The sequence below is a fragment of the Anolis carolinensis genome, chromosome 4, assembly GCF_035594765.1.
Source record: "Anolis carolinensis isolate JA03-04 chromosome 4, rAnoCar3.1.pri, whole genome shotgun sequence".
Taxonomy (NCBI): Eukaryota; Metazoa; Chordata; class Lepidosauria; order Squamata; family Dactyloidae; genus Anolis; species Anolis carolinensis.
This window is the reverse complement of record NC_085844.1, coordinates 146,703,662-146,719,460: the sequence shown is the minus strand read 5'-3', so window position 1 is coordinate 146,719,460 and position 15,799 is coordinate 146,703,662. Positions and strand designations below refer to the sequence as shown.

General features: G+C 41.4%; 1 protein-coding gene across 3 annotated transcripts in view; it reads left to right on the top strand.

Moving 5' to 3' along the window:
* Positions 1-15,799, top strand: part of bcar3 (BCAR3 adaptor protein, NSP family member) — a 189,972-nt gene that overhangs the window by 161,877 nt on the left and 12,296 nt on the right. For all 3 annotated transcript variants that reach the window (XM_008109173.3, XM_003220054.4, XM_008109174.3), the window contains 3 exons: positions 4,901-5,343; positions 6,230-6,330; positions 9,405-10,024. In XM_008109173.3, the coding sequence (XP_008107380.2) occupies positions 4,901-5,343; positions 6,230-6,330; positions 9,405-10,024 (1,164 nt within the window). The remainder of the gene's footprint in view (positions 1-4,900; positions 5,344-6,229; positions 6,331-9,404; positions 10,025-15,799) is intronic.

Below are 15,799 nucleotides of genomic sequence, written 5' to 3'. Positions count from 1 at the left end.
CATGTTGCGTCTGTGTGCCAAATTTGGCCCAGATCTGTCATCTGCTGGGTTCAGTGTTCCCTGAATACAGGTGAACTATAACTCTCTGATGCCAAGGTCAATCACCCCAAGTTGGCAGCATTGGGTCTGTGTACCAAGTTTAGTCCAAATCTGTCATTGGTAGGGTCAGAAGGCTCACGAAATACAGGTGAACTATAACTCCCAGAGATAAAGGACAATCACCTCTAAAGTCCACTAGTGTTTCCAGTTGGCAATGTTGAATTTGTATACCAGGTTTGGTCCAGATCCATCATCAGATGGGTTCAGTGTTCTCTGAATATGGGTGGATGTCAAGGTCAATCACCTCCAAACCCTGCCAGTATGCAAATTTGGCCATGTTGGATCTGTGTGCCAAGTTAGTGCCAGGTCCATCGCTGGTGGGGTTCAGAGTGCTCTCAGATTGCAGGTGAATTATACATCCCAGTCCCTACAACTCCTATAAATCATGGTGAATTCTCCCCAAACCTCTCCGGTATGTTCAGTTACTGATCAATTCCTTTGTTTGCTGTGTGCATAGGAAAGGGTAAGAAAGGATTAAGGGAGAGGCAGTAGGCGGGGCCATGCAAATGGAGAGAGAAAGGAACACTGAGATGTGCTCGCTGTAACCTGCAATGTCCTGGGAGAGAGTGACTTGGTGGCTCCACAGCACTGGGAACTATAGCCTGTTTGTGAAGGCCGGAGGCTGTCTGTGTGAGTGGACACCTCTGCCACATACACACATACAGATTTTCACTTTTATTATATGCATAAATAAATAAATAACTCAAGTATATACATATTTTTTCACTGATCATTTTGATTGCAGGGCTTCTAATAGCAATATTTTTAAAAGCACATACTACATATTACTGTGGCTACATAATGCCATCATTTTAACAGGAAATGTGAATGCGGTAATTTTAAACCTGGCTAAACATGACCAATATCTGGAGGTGGGAAGGCCTGGGGAAAAATGCAAAAATGGGACACGGGCTGAAAATAACCAGAAAAAACTGGGAAAAAATGGGGGAAACTGGTTTTTTTACAGGCCTTCCCATCTCTAACAATATTGTGGGAATGATTTTTCAGGAATCCATATTTGGAACGTTTAAGATGTTAAGTGACATTTATTCTCTCCTTCTCTCATGGCTTTTCTAATAATTTTTACATGGACCCCAGCATCTGTCTGAAAGCAGCCGTTACTGTTTTAATCAAATGCAACTGAAACAGCATGAGTTGGTGATCAAAATGCAGATCTTCCGAGTTCCCTGTGGATATCAGTCCTGGAAACCATTCAGGGACAACAGAAACCAATGGCCACGAAATTTACATGTTTATTAACTAAAGCTTCTTTGATGATAAATGAGAATTCATTAACAATACTATTCCAAGGTTGTGAATTAATTACACTACAGTAAAGAAGACCAGAATATGAAATCCATTGAGGGAATGCATTGACTGACAATGACATTTTAGAGCCATTCAGATGAAACACTTGTGCTTCTATGGAAGCCTAAGCAAGCTACATTTACGGGAGTTTGGAGGTTATTCTATGATCTTTAGTATAATCTCAATATTTCTCTTGATATTCTAACAAAACTAATGGCATTCAGACACCTCACATGTGTCCCTTTCCCCAATTGAACCTTATATGTAGCATCGTATGTCATTCATCAAGTTTTTAGCAGATTTATCTGTCTGTACTTCTCAGAGAATCCTTTCACCTTGCAGTAAATCTTTTCACCCAGTGATAAAGACACTAAAATAGTGTGCGACTCACATATTTTTTTCTCCTGAGTATTTTATTGAATCACAGGTGGGCAGCTCACCTCCTTCCCCCTTTCATCCATCCAGCTGCCAAACTGAACATCTGACATCTTTGAATATCGGGACATAGTTTCAAGGGTTTTTTTTCCCTTTAAAATTTGCATATTTATTTATTTAAAAAACTTGTTCCTGGCAATTGGAAATGGTGGATATGTTAGGATTTACTGGCCTAGGGATAAAAGAAGGAAATTATTTGGGAATTAATATGACTGGAGTGCAGAGGGAAAGATAAAGGTTTTCCCCGGATTCGAACTGCCGAACTTTCGGTTAGCAAGTTCAGTAGTTCAGCGATTTTACCCATTGCACCACCAGGGTCAATATGACTGGGGTGCATATGCACTATAAAATGAAGGCAGTTTTACAATATTTTAACTGCCATGGCTCAATTCTATAAAATCATGGGTGTTGTAATTTTCCAAGGTCTTTAAACTTTTCTGTGAAAAATGGCTGGTGACTCACCTAATTACAAATCCCAGAATTCCATGGTAGCTAAAGAGGTGTCAAACTGCATTAATTTCCCAGTGTAGATGCACTCTAGGACATGAAATCTCAATATCTGGTCTAGGTGTAGCCTGTAGGAGTTTCCATTCAGTCCAATAGCTTCTCCTGCTCTCCTCAGGCCCTGATCACGTATTAACTTCCCTCCTTATCTCTGATGACTGAATGGAAATAAGATAGTTCCTCTGCTTCTTTCCACTCATTCTTAGCTGAAAAACCTTTGATATCCATCATGGTCACAGCTGAGGTATTCCCTAGGACACTTCGATAAGGAAGCAGAGCTAAGTCTACTACTTTTTCTGCCTCATAACATTATGCCTGGCATTTGGAATAATGTAGGCATGACATTGATTTAATGTCTTAACATATATCAACAATGCCAAGGAAGAAAAGCACTGGGATCAGAGGTTATAATAATGAGCTGACGCCTTCTTATCCCACATCCTAATGTTGACTGTTCTCCCAAAGTGACTTCCATCTCACTGAAAATAGGAGTTAGGGAAGTGGAGTAATTTTCATTTGGACCACTAATAGGAGGAAAGGATTAAACTCATTCTTGCCACTTTTTGTTGTTCTGTTGCTGTTTGGTATTACTGTATTACTTACAGCTTTTAAAACAGGGCATATTTATTGTATCAATGATTTTAATGTATCATGACATATGGTGTAGGGGTTTTACCAAAGTGCAAGTACCATTACAGTATAACCTCTGTATCCACAAGGCAGATCTTTCCAAATTTTGCATTGATACCATGGATAATAACAAACACTATGCTTTTGATTGGGACAAGTGATTGAGTTACTGAGAAGAGAGTGCAGCTTATACAGTGGATTCTGTTGTTTCGTACCTTTCCATGTTGGAACATGATAACCAGCGTGGTATAATGGGTTGAGTATTAGACTTTGACTCTGAAGACCACAGTTCAGTTCCCCACTCAGCCACAGAAATCCACTGGGTGATACTGGGCAAGCCACAGACACTCAGCCCTAGAAACTATTGTGATAAGATCATCTTACAATCACCATAAGTCATGAATGGCATGAAGGCACGAAACGGCAGCATCGGTGTTTCATCACAGCTTTGTGTCTTTCTGGAGCTCCCGGTGGTGCAGCAGGTTAAACTGCTGAGATACTGAACTTACTGACCGAAAGGTCGGCAGTTCAAATCCGGGGAGTGGCATGAGCTACCGCTATTAGCCCCAGCTTCTGCCAACCTAGCAGTTAGAAAACATGCAAATGTGAGTAAATCAATAGGTACAGCTCCGGTGAGAAGGTAACGGCGCTCCATGCAGTCATGCCAGCTACATGACCTTGGAGGTGTCTACAGACAACACTGGCTCTTGGCTTAGAAATGGAGATGAGCACCAACTCCCAGAGTTGGACACGACTAGATTTAATGCTGAAAACTTTTACCTTTACCGTGCGTCTTTCTAGCACAGCTGTACCCAAAGCTCTTTGCATTCTGATCATTTCACAGATTTGAGTTTGTTGTCCCTCGAAAAATTCCAAAAGTATTTGTTGCTTATTCTGTAGCAGCAAATGAGAACAAAGAGTTCAATGAGGAGCCTTGGAGATTAAATGGTTTGTTCTGCTGTGAGCTCTTGCAGTCCATAATTAGTTGTGTTGTGATTGAAAACACAGCAGGCAACTTCATCTGAGTGGGAAACAAAGTGAATGAGGTGTGTTCTGAAGGTTAGAGCGACTCTCACTCCCTGATGATTGAAGCTCTTCACAGTTGAGTACAGTATACAAATGGCAATCAGCTGTTTGGAGTAAGAAGGCAAACTATAATCCTGATCGAGTGTAAACAGCAACATACTTGAGGTCATTGCTCCCTGTTCAGAGTCTTATGTGCTCTGTAATTCGCCTTTTAATTAAAGTGCATGAGGATGCCCTTGCTGACGGAGCACTGTTAAATATGCACTTTAGTTTCTTTTTTCGCTGTATTTATATACTGCCTTTTCTTCAGTGGGCCTCTCCTGCTTCCATATTTTCTCCCCTCCAGAGAGCCCTGTGAGGTCATCCAGTCTGTAAAAGAATGGTTGTTCCAAGATGATATAGTCTTTTCATATTTCTCATTATTTTTTGGATTCTACCTCTGTTTTTATATCAGTCAGAATTTCAGCTGAGAAGTCATTTCAAATCTTTTTACAAGAGCCAATTTTTTTAACAGGAGCTAAAATTATCTGTGTCAGCCACTGGGAACCTTGGACAATGCCAGAAAACAGAGAGCATGGTTGAGTAAAATCTGACACTAGCACAGAAAAGAGTTATTGAGTAAGACAATCTCTGGAAAGGCGAAAGGAACAAAGTTTAGTGGAGTCTGCCGAACATGGCTGAAAGATTGTGACACATTGGAATAGGGAATATGTGGGAAACTAGGTTTTTCATAATTTGGCGTCCCACGAACACCCCATTTTTGGAAAAGAAAACTGTTTGTGTCAACGAGTGCTCTTGTTTTAGCAAAAATTTTAAAAACAACTTAGACTATGGATTTCAGTAAAATAATGTAATTCACATGAGTATCCAATAACAGTTCATTTGTTTCCATTTTTAGGTGGCAGAAAGCCTCATTCAAAGAGATGGAGATTTCTTGATTCGGGACTCGCTTTCCAGCCCTGGGAATTTTGTCCTTACTTGTCAGTGGAAAAACATCTCTCAGCATTTCAAGATCAATAAAACCATCTTGAGGCTCAATGAAGCTTACTGCCGCGTTCAGTACTGCTTTGAAGACGAAAGTTTTGACAGCATCCCCGGCCTGGTTCGGTGCTATGTAGGAAACCGCCGGCCGATATCAAAGCAGAGCGGAGCAATTATATTTCAGCCCATCAACAGGACTGTTCCCTTGCGTTGTCTGGAGGAGAAATATGGCATTTCCCCAGGCATGCAAAGAGAAGGCAGCATTCCTGAAGGACAAGTCGATACTCCAAAAAGGCTCAGCCTCAATATGTGCAACCGCCTGGCCAGGGAGCAGAATTCAGTTCGGGGAAATCTTTTAAGGTACTGCAGCCTTCTCCTCTGAAGCACTTCAAGACACAATTGCACCTCAAAAGGACTATATCTCTAGTGGGACTTTCCATATCTTTACTGTGTGATGAGTATTATTTTGTAAACATTACAAGTGAAAAAGCTTCCCCCCATATTCTTGCTCTGATACAGTCTCAGCTCCACCTTCTGATAGACTTTTAAAAACTGGTTCTCAACCTGCGAGTCTGCAGGTGTTTTGACCTACAACTCCCAGAAATCTCAGCCAGTTTACCAGCTGTTAGGATTTCTGGAAGTTGAAAGCCAAAACATCTGGAGACCCACAGGTTGAGAACCACTGCTTTAAGAAAATGGCTTCACTGCAGTTTGCCCCCATGGTGTTATTTTAAATAATGTCAGAAATAGATTAATCAATTAAAGCTATATTTTTAATAATATGGCTCTTGTATTTGCAGAAGTAGTCTCCCCCATTTCATTTACTAATATCTGACAAAATATGTCGTCTTTAGTTGTTACCCAGGTCCTCCAGCACAGCTTCTGCCAGGTGTATTTGGAATTTGGGACTACTACTTTCAAGGAAGATAGAAAAACACCTTGTATAGCATTGTTTGTTACTCAGCAATTAAAAACAAAACTGAACTTCAAAATTTCACACGAATAAAACAGTTTGGCTTCAATTTTGACAAGATGTTTTGGAACTTCTTAGTCAGTCTGGATGCACCATGCAAAAGGTCCTGGGCTGGCCCTACAAGTGGCACACCTTTTTCTTTGTGTGTATACCTCCCTCATTCCTCTCCCCAGAACTAAATTGGCTGCTGAAGGAGACAAGGAAGCATGTGGAAATGTAACCCTGAACTGTCAAAAGTATCATATTGGACCATTTTTCTTTCTCTCCTTTCAGAAACAAAGAAAAAAGTGGGAGTCACCCAGCATGTTTGGACCATGTGCAGGAGAAAAGGTTCCCTCTCAAGGCTCACCAGTCAGAAAGTTTTCTTCCAATAGGTATGTTTGAAGTGGAGATTGATTAATGGGGTATGCTCTTCACAGAACTTCTGCTTTAAAGATTCTCTTGGCAAGTTGTATATTTTGTCTTGTCCCAGTAGACAAAAAAGTTTAAAAAGTTTTAGAAGTGGGGGAGCTGAGGTGGCACAGCGGGTTAAACCACTAAACTGCAGAACTTGGTGGTTTGAATCCGTGGGACAGAGGGAGCTCTCGTTGTTAGCCCCAGCTTCTGCCAACCTAGCAGTTAAAAAACATGCAAATGTGAGTAGATCAATAGGTACCACTTCAGCAGAAAAGTAATGGTGCTCCATACAGTCATGCTGGCCACATGACCTAGGAGGCACCTACACCGGCTCTTTGGCTTAGAAATTGAGATGAGCACCACCCCCCAGAATCGGACTCAACTAGACTTAATGTCAAGGGGAAACCTTTACCTTACCCAATAGACCTGCAGTCTTGGCCAATTTTTCTTTTCTTAATTTCCTATAAATCATTTTGCTGGTAATGCTACCTGTGTACTTGTTTACTGCGACACTAGAAATTTATTAGTGTGACCGAAATAACCATCAGGCCAGAGAAGGGCATGTTTCTCCATTACTTGTATGTCCCACCTCTTCCTTCCTGAAAATAAATTATCCAGTTCTCGCAAACTTGACAATAATAATAATAATAATAATAATAATAATAATAATAATAATAATAATAATTTATTTATATACCGCCCTATCTCCCGAATGGGACTCAGGGCGGTTTACAGTAATAAAAGCAACACAAACATTACATAACAACATAATACACATTATTAAACAAAGTAAAATAATACAATTATAACAATAAATCACACTTACATGACCAGACAATAAATCACACTTACATGACCAGACAAGGAGTCTATTGTTGTCATGTCTAACTTATTGGTCTCCCAGGGGCATCTATTTGGGCAGAATAGTAACAGGAGATCTAGTTAAATGGGGCTTCTCTTTGATCCAGTGTGGTCCTTGCTATATTCTTTTAATTTTGAGGAATCAATCAAATTGGAAGAACATTTAATGGGCTTGGCCTCATGTCATTTTAAGGGGGGAGAGGGTGATGGCTCTGTTCTCTCCTCCACCCCAGTTAAAGTTTCCCATCAACAAGATCTACTATTACGTCAGAAAGAGTTTTGCTTCTTCAAAGACTGGGCCTCAAATGCCTTTTCTGGTATGTTCCTCCCTTCTGGAAGCAATTAACATTCTGATTGATCCCGAGTGAGCCATGCAGCCCCTCGGAGTTCATGCTTGTCATAACTCCTTATGTACTCAGGTTCTCTTTACAGGAAATGTTCTTTCCATACAAAATGTGGGACTCTTCCTATGAGTCACACTCTCTTGTTTCTGCTTTTGCCCGTCAGCTTCTGTTACAAACTGGCTCCTGTTTAAAGCCCTGGAGATGTTCCACCTCTGACTGTAGAGCCCATAATATTATCACAGTCACCACTGAGCAATGTGACAGTACAGCCACTTTGCATAGCAGAAGGGGAACCATTTGGGTGGAGTTTCCCAGTGAACTTCATTCAAGTCATGGTGGCCTTCTACATTATGTTGTAATACAACTCCCAGCATGCCTCGCCACTGGATTTGCTGGCTGGGGTATCTCAGACTTGTAATCCAGGAACATGTGTGTTTCCCCACCCTTCTGTAAGTGACACATCTTCAGTATGTGGCATTGTGAAGAATTCAAGTAATCTGAAAGATTTCCCATCAGAGAAGAATAAGCAGTCCCAGAAAGCCATACAAGGCACCCTAATGTGGTGTCATGGACTATTCAGATTACTTTTTGATTGTGTTTTTGTGTAATTGTTTTAAAAGACTTATTATATATTGTTATAGCTATTTTTTATTTTGGTAAGCCACCTTGGGACCCTCCCCTTTGGAAGAAAGACAGGATATAAATTATATAAATACTGTAGATGAATTGAAGAGAATGACAGAGCTTGGAAAAGCTATGTTTGGTTATGCAGTCTCGGAATGAACTGCAACCAAACATATATGGAAGGCATCTGATTGGAGTAAACTTCTGCTTTGACTGTTAGCTGCCTTGAATCCTCTCGGGGGGGGGGAGGTGCTGTATAAATAAATAAATAATAATAATAACTTTATTTATATTCTGCTCTATCTCTCCAGAAGGACTCAGTGCAGATTCCAAACATAAAAGGCAAACATTCAATGCCCGAACACAACAAAAATACACCCATAATAACGAAAATTGACAACCCAACATATATAAACAAATTATGACTTAACCACTAAAATTAAAAGGGAGTCCCCAGTGGCACAATGAGTTAAACCCTTGAGCTGGCAGGATTGCTGACTGAATAGTTGGTAGTTCGAATCTGGGTGAGCTCCCATCTGTCAGCTCCAACTTCTCATACAGGGACATGAGAGAAGCCTCCCACAGGATGATAAAACATCCCAGCATCCTCTGGGCAACGTCCTTGTAGATGGCCAGTTCTCTCACACCAGAAGCGACTTGCAGTTTCTCAAGTCACTCCTGACACAGAAAAAATACACTAAAATTTAATTAAAAAACACAACCTGTTATATAAGACATAAACATTGAAAAAGTTAATAATGATGATGATGATGATGATGATTATGATGATGATGCATTTTGTTTACGCACACTCTCTCAAACATGAAAATCTGCCAGTTAGGTTTGTGAGTGAGTGCTTTTGTAGGAATAATCTTGTTTTCTCTAAAAAACAGAGAGAATGAAATTACTTCCTGTTAAATTTTGTATAAGACATTTAATGAGATGATTTGTCCTTGAGAGCTCCCAACACCTCCTTATACTCTACCTGTGAAACTGTTGGGATGAGGAGGAATGCCTGACACACTTTGTGGTTTTTTGTGACCAAACCGTGTGACTCCTTAGCTCCCAACTCTTTGCTGTGTGCTCTGAGATGGGTTGGGAAGTCGTCTTTCCTGTCTCTCTGTTTGCTTCAGTTGCCATTGAGATTTCACCAGCATTTCATGGTCTTTTGCCATTTGACATCTGTTAATACTGTCTCATTTCTTTCCCATATTGACCTCCAGGTTCAAGACACCTGTCTCAGGGAACTGAAGCAGAAACCAGTCCTTGCCGAAAGTCTCCAGCCTTCAGGACAGGCAGCGAACCTGCTCTGAGTCCCTTGATGTTTCGGAGATTTGCTTCTGAGTTGCAAATAAATGATGTTCTCAGGGGTTCAGATAGCCAGCTCTACCCGAAGCCTCCCCCTAAACCCAGTAAAGTGCCCTTTCTGAGGCCATCACACGGTTCAGAAGTGCTCTATTGTGAACTTAATGCAGCTCTTCCCGCAGACTGTAGAATTTCAAAGCAATCTTTATGTCAGAAGAACAACTTTGTAGACTATCTGACTACTAAGGAGAATGGGACACATCCTGAGCCGAACTATTTGGTCCTGGACAATAGAGATTCTTTCCTCAGTTCTGTGGACCCACTAACAGCCCAGACAGAGATGAGCAACGAGAGTGACGTCTTTGTTGCGCCTGTTCTTGAGATGGTCTCCAGTTTCCAGCCCAACCATTTTGAGTCAAAACTCCTTCCCTCAGAAAACAAACCCTTGGAGACAGCCATGTTAAAAAGGGTGAAGGAGTTTTTCACTAACAACAGTGCAAAGACGATTGCTCACCATATACTTAAGATGGACTGCAAGGTAAAGCTATCTCTCATTTTTTTTAATGTGTATGAACAAGCCTGAACAAAACTGTTATTTGAAACAACACATTCATGTGACATCATGTCAGTGGTCTTGTCTCATGCAGCAGTGAGAATTGGGAACATCTAAGAATTGTTGGCCACAACACTTGATTATATATATATATTAATTTGACACATTTTGTCTAAGATTTTGCATCAAGTATGTAGCCGGGATATTGTGGCTACACTTTATCTTCCCATCCCGCCCCTGAAACCCAAAAATCAGACAACAATTCAGTGCAGTTGAGATCTGTGTTGTAGGAACCTGTAGGACAATGGTTCTCAACCTGGGGTCCCGAGATGTTTTTGACCTAAAACTCCCAGAAATCCCATCCAGTTTACCAGCTGTTAGGATTTCTGGGAGTTGAAGGCCAAAAACATCTGGGGACTCCAGCTTGAGAACCACTGCTGTAGTATGACATGCGTGAAAGACACTGTAAGCAGAAAACTGCATCATAGAGAAGATACTGGTCACATCATTCTTCAGCGTCCCACGCATCAATAGTTCAGACCTCTGAATGGCTGACTGGCTTTGAAGTGACTTTCAGGGTGACTTTGTGGTCATGAAAATAGTGCCATAATCGCAAACGAGAATATGAAGCAGTTATGATGTCCTAAACATAACACATGTCACTTGTACCTGACTAACAGTATTAACTCATTTTTCTCTCTCAGTTTTACACACAAACACATGTCTATAGGTAACACGTCTGTGTTAACTAAAAACATCCGATATAAACAAGCAGTAGTCAAAAGCAGAAAGCAAAACTAGCAGAAAATCAGCTATGTTTGGGGATCATGCAGTTAATTTCTACCAATCACCAGGCAGTCATACCTAGGAAGAGAATTCCAGAGGTGGGATAGCATATCTAGGAAGAGAATTTCAGGATACCATACCAAGGAAGGGAGTCCAGAGGTGGGATGCTGCTACAGAGAAGGCTCTGTCTCCAGTTGACAACTGTCTGACATAAAACCTTGGATGACTTAAGCAAACAGACAGATTAATATGGGAGGAAATAGGTTTTCAGATATTTTTGTTCCACATTGTTTCATACTTTTCCATACTCTCAAGACCAAAATTACCACCTTGAATTGCACCTGGGAACTTACTAGAAGCTAATGAAATACATTCACCATGGCTATAAGGGTTGTTAATATTCTTCCTGCTATATTCTCGACCCACTGAGGTTTCCTGGCGCTATTCATCAGCAGCCCAATGTATTAAAGCATTTTGACAGTAATCTGGATTAGATATTACAGATGTTCAGAGCATCCTGCCTGATATCATTAAAGCATACTATTATTTGGCTGACACAGAACATTGGGAAATTCAGGACAGATAAAGGAAGTACTTCTTCACACCGCACATAGTTAAAATGAGGAATTAACTGCTCCAAGATGTAGCAATGGTTGCCAACTTGGACTGCGTTAAAAGGCGGCCGCTATATTCATGGAAGCTGGGACTATTAACTACTGCTAGTCAGGATGACTGTTTATCATCTTCAGTGTCGGATGATGAATGCTCTTGTGCATCAATTGCTGAGGAATGCAATAGTGCACTGCTGGGGGACTTTCCATAGGCCAGATTTTGAGAATCATGTGGCACTTTAGATATTATTGACGTATCTCCTAGCATTGTTCACCATTGGTTGTGTTGACTAGAGCCGATGGGACTTACAGGCCAACAAAATCCAGAGGCCACATCATTCCCTTGCATATGAATCCGGTGGACCAGTGTGAATCAATTGTTGGGCTAGATCAGTGGTTCTCAACCTGTGGGTCCCCAGGTGTTTTGGCCTAAAACTCACAGATATCCCAACCAGTTTTATCAGCTATAAGGATTTCTGGGAGTTGAGGGACAAAACATCTGGGGACCCACAGGTTGAGAACCACTGGGCTAGACAGACCTTGGGCCTGTAGTTATAGCATGGTCACTCTTATGTGTAGCTGGTGTGTTAGCCAGCCTTGTGTTTCTGCATGCTTGGTAGTAGTATACCTAGTGTATTAGCTAGTCTTAGGTTTCTACATGCTCAGATAAACACCACATTTGTTTACCAGGGCCACATGTTTGGCTCCTAGTTCACTAAAGAAGCCAGAACTGTACATTCAAATGATTGGTCACAATGTTCAGTGGACCTCCTCAAAATTATTTGCGCGTCGTAGAGGCAGGAGTGGATGTTAAGAGGTAGTACTATGACAGTAGCATTCATTTCTTGTTGGAGTATTAATCTCACTCCTTGGCAATCTTGGAAAATTCTAAATGACTTTGGTTCCTGAGAATATGGTCCAGAAGGAAATTAGGGAAGCCGCTGATAAGGACCCAGGAGGTTTCAAGGTAGCCATAAGTCTGGGACTCCTGGATTGTTCACTCTGCCCTCTAGTGGAGTTGCCTTTGAGATCCTGATTGAATTGTCTTTATTTAGAGGAATAAAGAATTCAGATTTTCTTGTACAGAGCTTGGAAGTTACTTTTCGGGGTTCAATCTCCCAATTCCTTGAACCACTATTTCCCCCGGGGATCATGAAAGATCTAGACCAAAACCACATTTTCTCCTCCAGGGTGTAGTCCGAGGAAAGCTCCCAGTGTGGCATTTTAAAGAGTGCTCTTTCACTGGGGAAAGCATTCTTTAATCAAAACATCGCTAAAAGCATTAAAGGAAATTGGAAAAAACTCTTTTAACACAATGTATTTAATATTCCTCTTAGTAGAAAGGATGGGAATCATGTGGCTCTCCAAATGTTTTCAGACAGCTGAGGACTGCAAAATAGCCAATGGTGAGGGATGTTATAGAATGAGAGAGCCACATAGGCCATCCAGTCCAACCCCCTGTCCTGCAGGAAAAGTACAATCAAAGTACCCACAACAGATGGCCGTCCAGCCTCTGCTTAAAAGCCTCCAAAGAAGGAGCTTCCACCACATTCCAAGGCAGAGTCCCACTGCTGAACAACGCTTATAGTCAGGAAGTTCTTCCTAAGTTCAAGTGTAATTTTAACCCATTGCTCTGGGTCCTAGTCTCCAGCTTGCTCCCTCTCCCTTGTGACAGCCCTTCAAATAGTGATAATGTCTCCTCAACCTTCTCTTCTGCAGACCAAACATGCCCAGCTCTTTAGGCCACTCCTCATAGAGCATGGTCTCCAGACCTTTGATCATTGTAGTTGCCCTCCTCTGGATACATTTCGGAGATGCAGTTCATCAGCATCTAGATAATGACATAATTTCCATCCCTGAACTAAAACCTAAGTAGAAAACATCAGCTATTATGATATACATAGGTCTTGGCTATAGCCCTATAAGGATATTTCCAGAAAGTATTTTTTCTCCAGAAAGTAGATTGCTTTTACAGAAAAGTCGTGGGCCAGGCATGCTGAACACCACAAGCTGGCCATCAGCCCTGCTGATAATGGCTAATCTAAATGTACTAGTAGGACATTCCTGGCTGGGTGTATCTGGCAGTTGCTGCAAAAAAGACCAGAGATAACCTCAAAAGATTGGCATAACCAGTATCTGTATTAAAATTAGTTTCATTTTTAATACCTGTTGTTGATGAAACTCATCTGGAAGCACGTTCAGTTAAATGTCTTCCCACCTCTCCCACATTCCATTTCTATGAAACCGAATTAGTAATTTGAATTGCTTTCTGATACCCTCCCCAACATCAAATACCATTACCTCTGCCTTTCTTCGTAATGTTCACCCACCCCCTTGCTGCCATTAGTTCAATGACACCCCTTTGAATAACTCCCCATAAAGCTATTACGGGTTTGTTAGCATCAGCAGCTCTCCCAGAGGATGCTGTAAATCAAATAGGCATCAGCTGTGGCCTGTTGTACCAGAAGTGAGGAGACCATTTGAACACTCCTCCTCATTACAAGGAGCACTCAGAGAGATTAATCTGTATTGATGGCCATTGTACACTAGGCACTAGGGAGTGGCTGGCTTCCTAAAGTCACTGCACCACAGTCACCAAATGGTCTCCATATGAAATCAACTAAGCCCAATGGGTCCAAGATACCCTAAAAGTAGCAGATCCCATCTTATTTTGGAAGATGAGTATGGTCTGCCCAGGTTAGTACTTGGAGGAGAGACAACCAACAAATACAAGGTGCTGTAGGCTATATTTTAAGAGAAGGAACAGGCAAAACTATCTCTCATGAAATTCTATGAACCCTATGAAAGTCATGGGGCCACCATAGGTTGATGGGTGACTTGCCATCCCCTTCACCACCAACAGGCCTAATTACTATTTCATGCCAGATAGTGAAGAGATTCCTAATGGGACTTGGCCTGTGGTCACAAGTTTACTGTCATTATGATGCCTAGGGCTTTGCAGGCAGAAGCTGTAAAATTTCCCAGCTGTTTCTTTTGTCTATTTCTAATACCTTGGCAGGCCCATAACAGTGGAAATTTTCCCAGAGGCTATCTGCCTCGTAGGTGGGGGAATAACTCAAATGGGATCTCCACTTTACTTACATATACAACACTCTCCAAAGAATTTGGAGATCCCCCAAAGCAGCATGACAGATTCTGCAACAGGAAAGAGGAGTTAGCTAATTTTGCTGCTCTAATCCCTTCTACACTGCCATATAATCCAGATTATCAAATCAGATAATCCATATTATCTGTTTTAAACTGGATTATATGAGTCTACACTGCCATCTGGATTTTATATGGCAATGTAGAAGGGGGCTATGTCATCCTCTTCCAGTGGGAGCTTCCACTATATTCCAGGTCCCTTTCTCCAAATACAGGAGCCTTTATCTCTTAAATTTGCAACCAACCAACCATTTTTCCAGTTGGTTTCCATTAACATATGACAAGTTATTTTATTTATTTATTTACAGTATTTATATTCTGTCCTTTTCACCCCGAAGGGGACTCAGGATGGATCACAGAACATACATATGGGGCAAACATTCAATTCCATTTATATACTGACAAGAACATGGATAAGGTATTTATATAGGCTTTTCCCATCTTCGGCATCCTGAAATGCTTGTGCTTGGTTCCGGCCATGGGGGGATGCTGTTGCTCCATCTCCCAGTTGAAGAGCTTTTTTCATAAACTTCCTCCTTTGATCGAATTGCCAGCATTTTTCTGGCATTTCCTTATGGATGCCTTAAAATACCTCCCTGCTTTTAAGCGGGACTGGGCTTTAGCACAGCTGGTAAAATCATCAGCAGTAATAAGATCTACCAACCAAAAAATAGCCAATTCAAAGCCCAGTTGGAGTGAGCACTCAACCGTCAAGCCCAGCTCACTGTTTACCTAAGCAGTTCGAAAACAGCTTAGAGCTGTAAGTAGAGAAATTAGGTATTGCTAATTAGCAAGGGAGATATTTTACAACACCATAAAGAACAAGACCAGAAATGCGGTGACCAAGGAAGGTGGAAGGAGGAAGTCCTGATGGCTCTTCATCATAGAGAATGGAGCTACAGCACACACACACACCCCCGGTAACTGAAGCCGAACTCAACCTCCAAGGCATTGAAACTGGATTGTGAGACAACATACCTCCCTTCAGTCTGTTCTGTCCTGTCTGTCCAAATGGAACTGAATGTTTGCTGTATATGTGTACTGTGATCCGCCCTGAGTCCCCTTTGGGAGATAGGGCGGAATATAAATAAAGTGCTGTGATTATTATTATATTACCTATTTGTCTACTTGCATTTTGCTTTCGAACCTTTAGGTATGCAGAAGCTAGGCTAAAGGCCAGATGCTCACCCTGACTTGG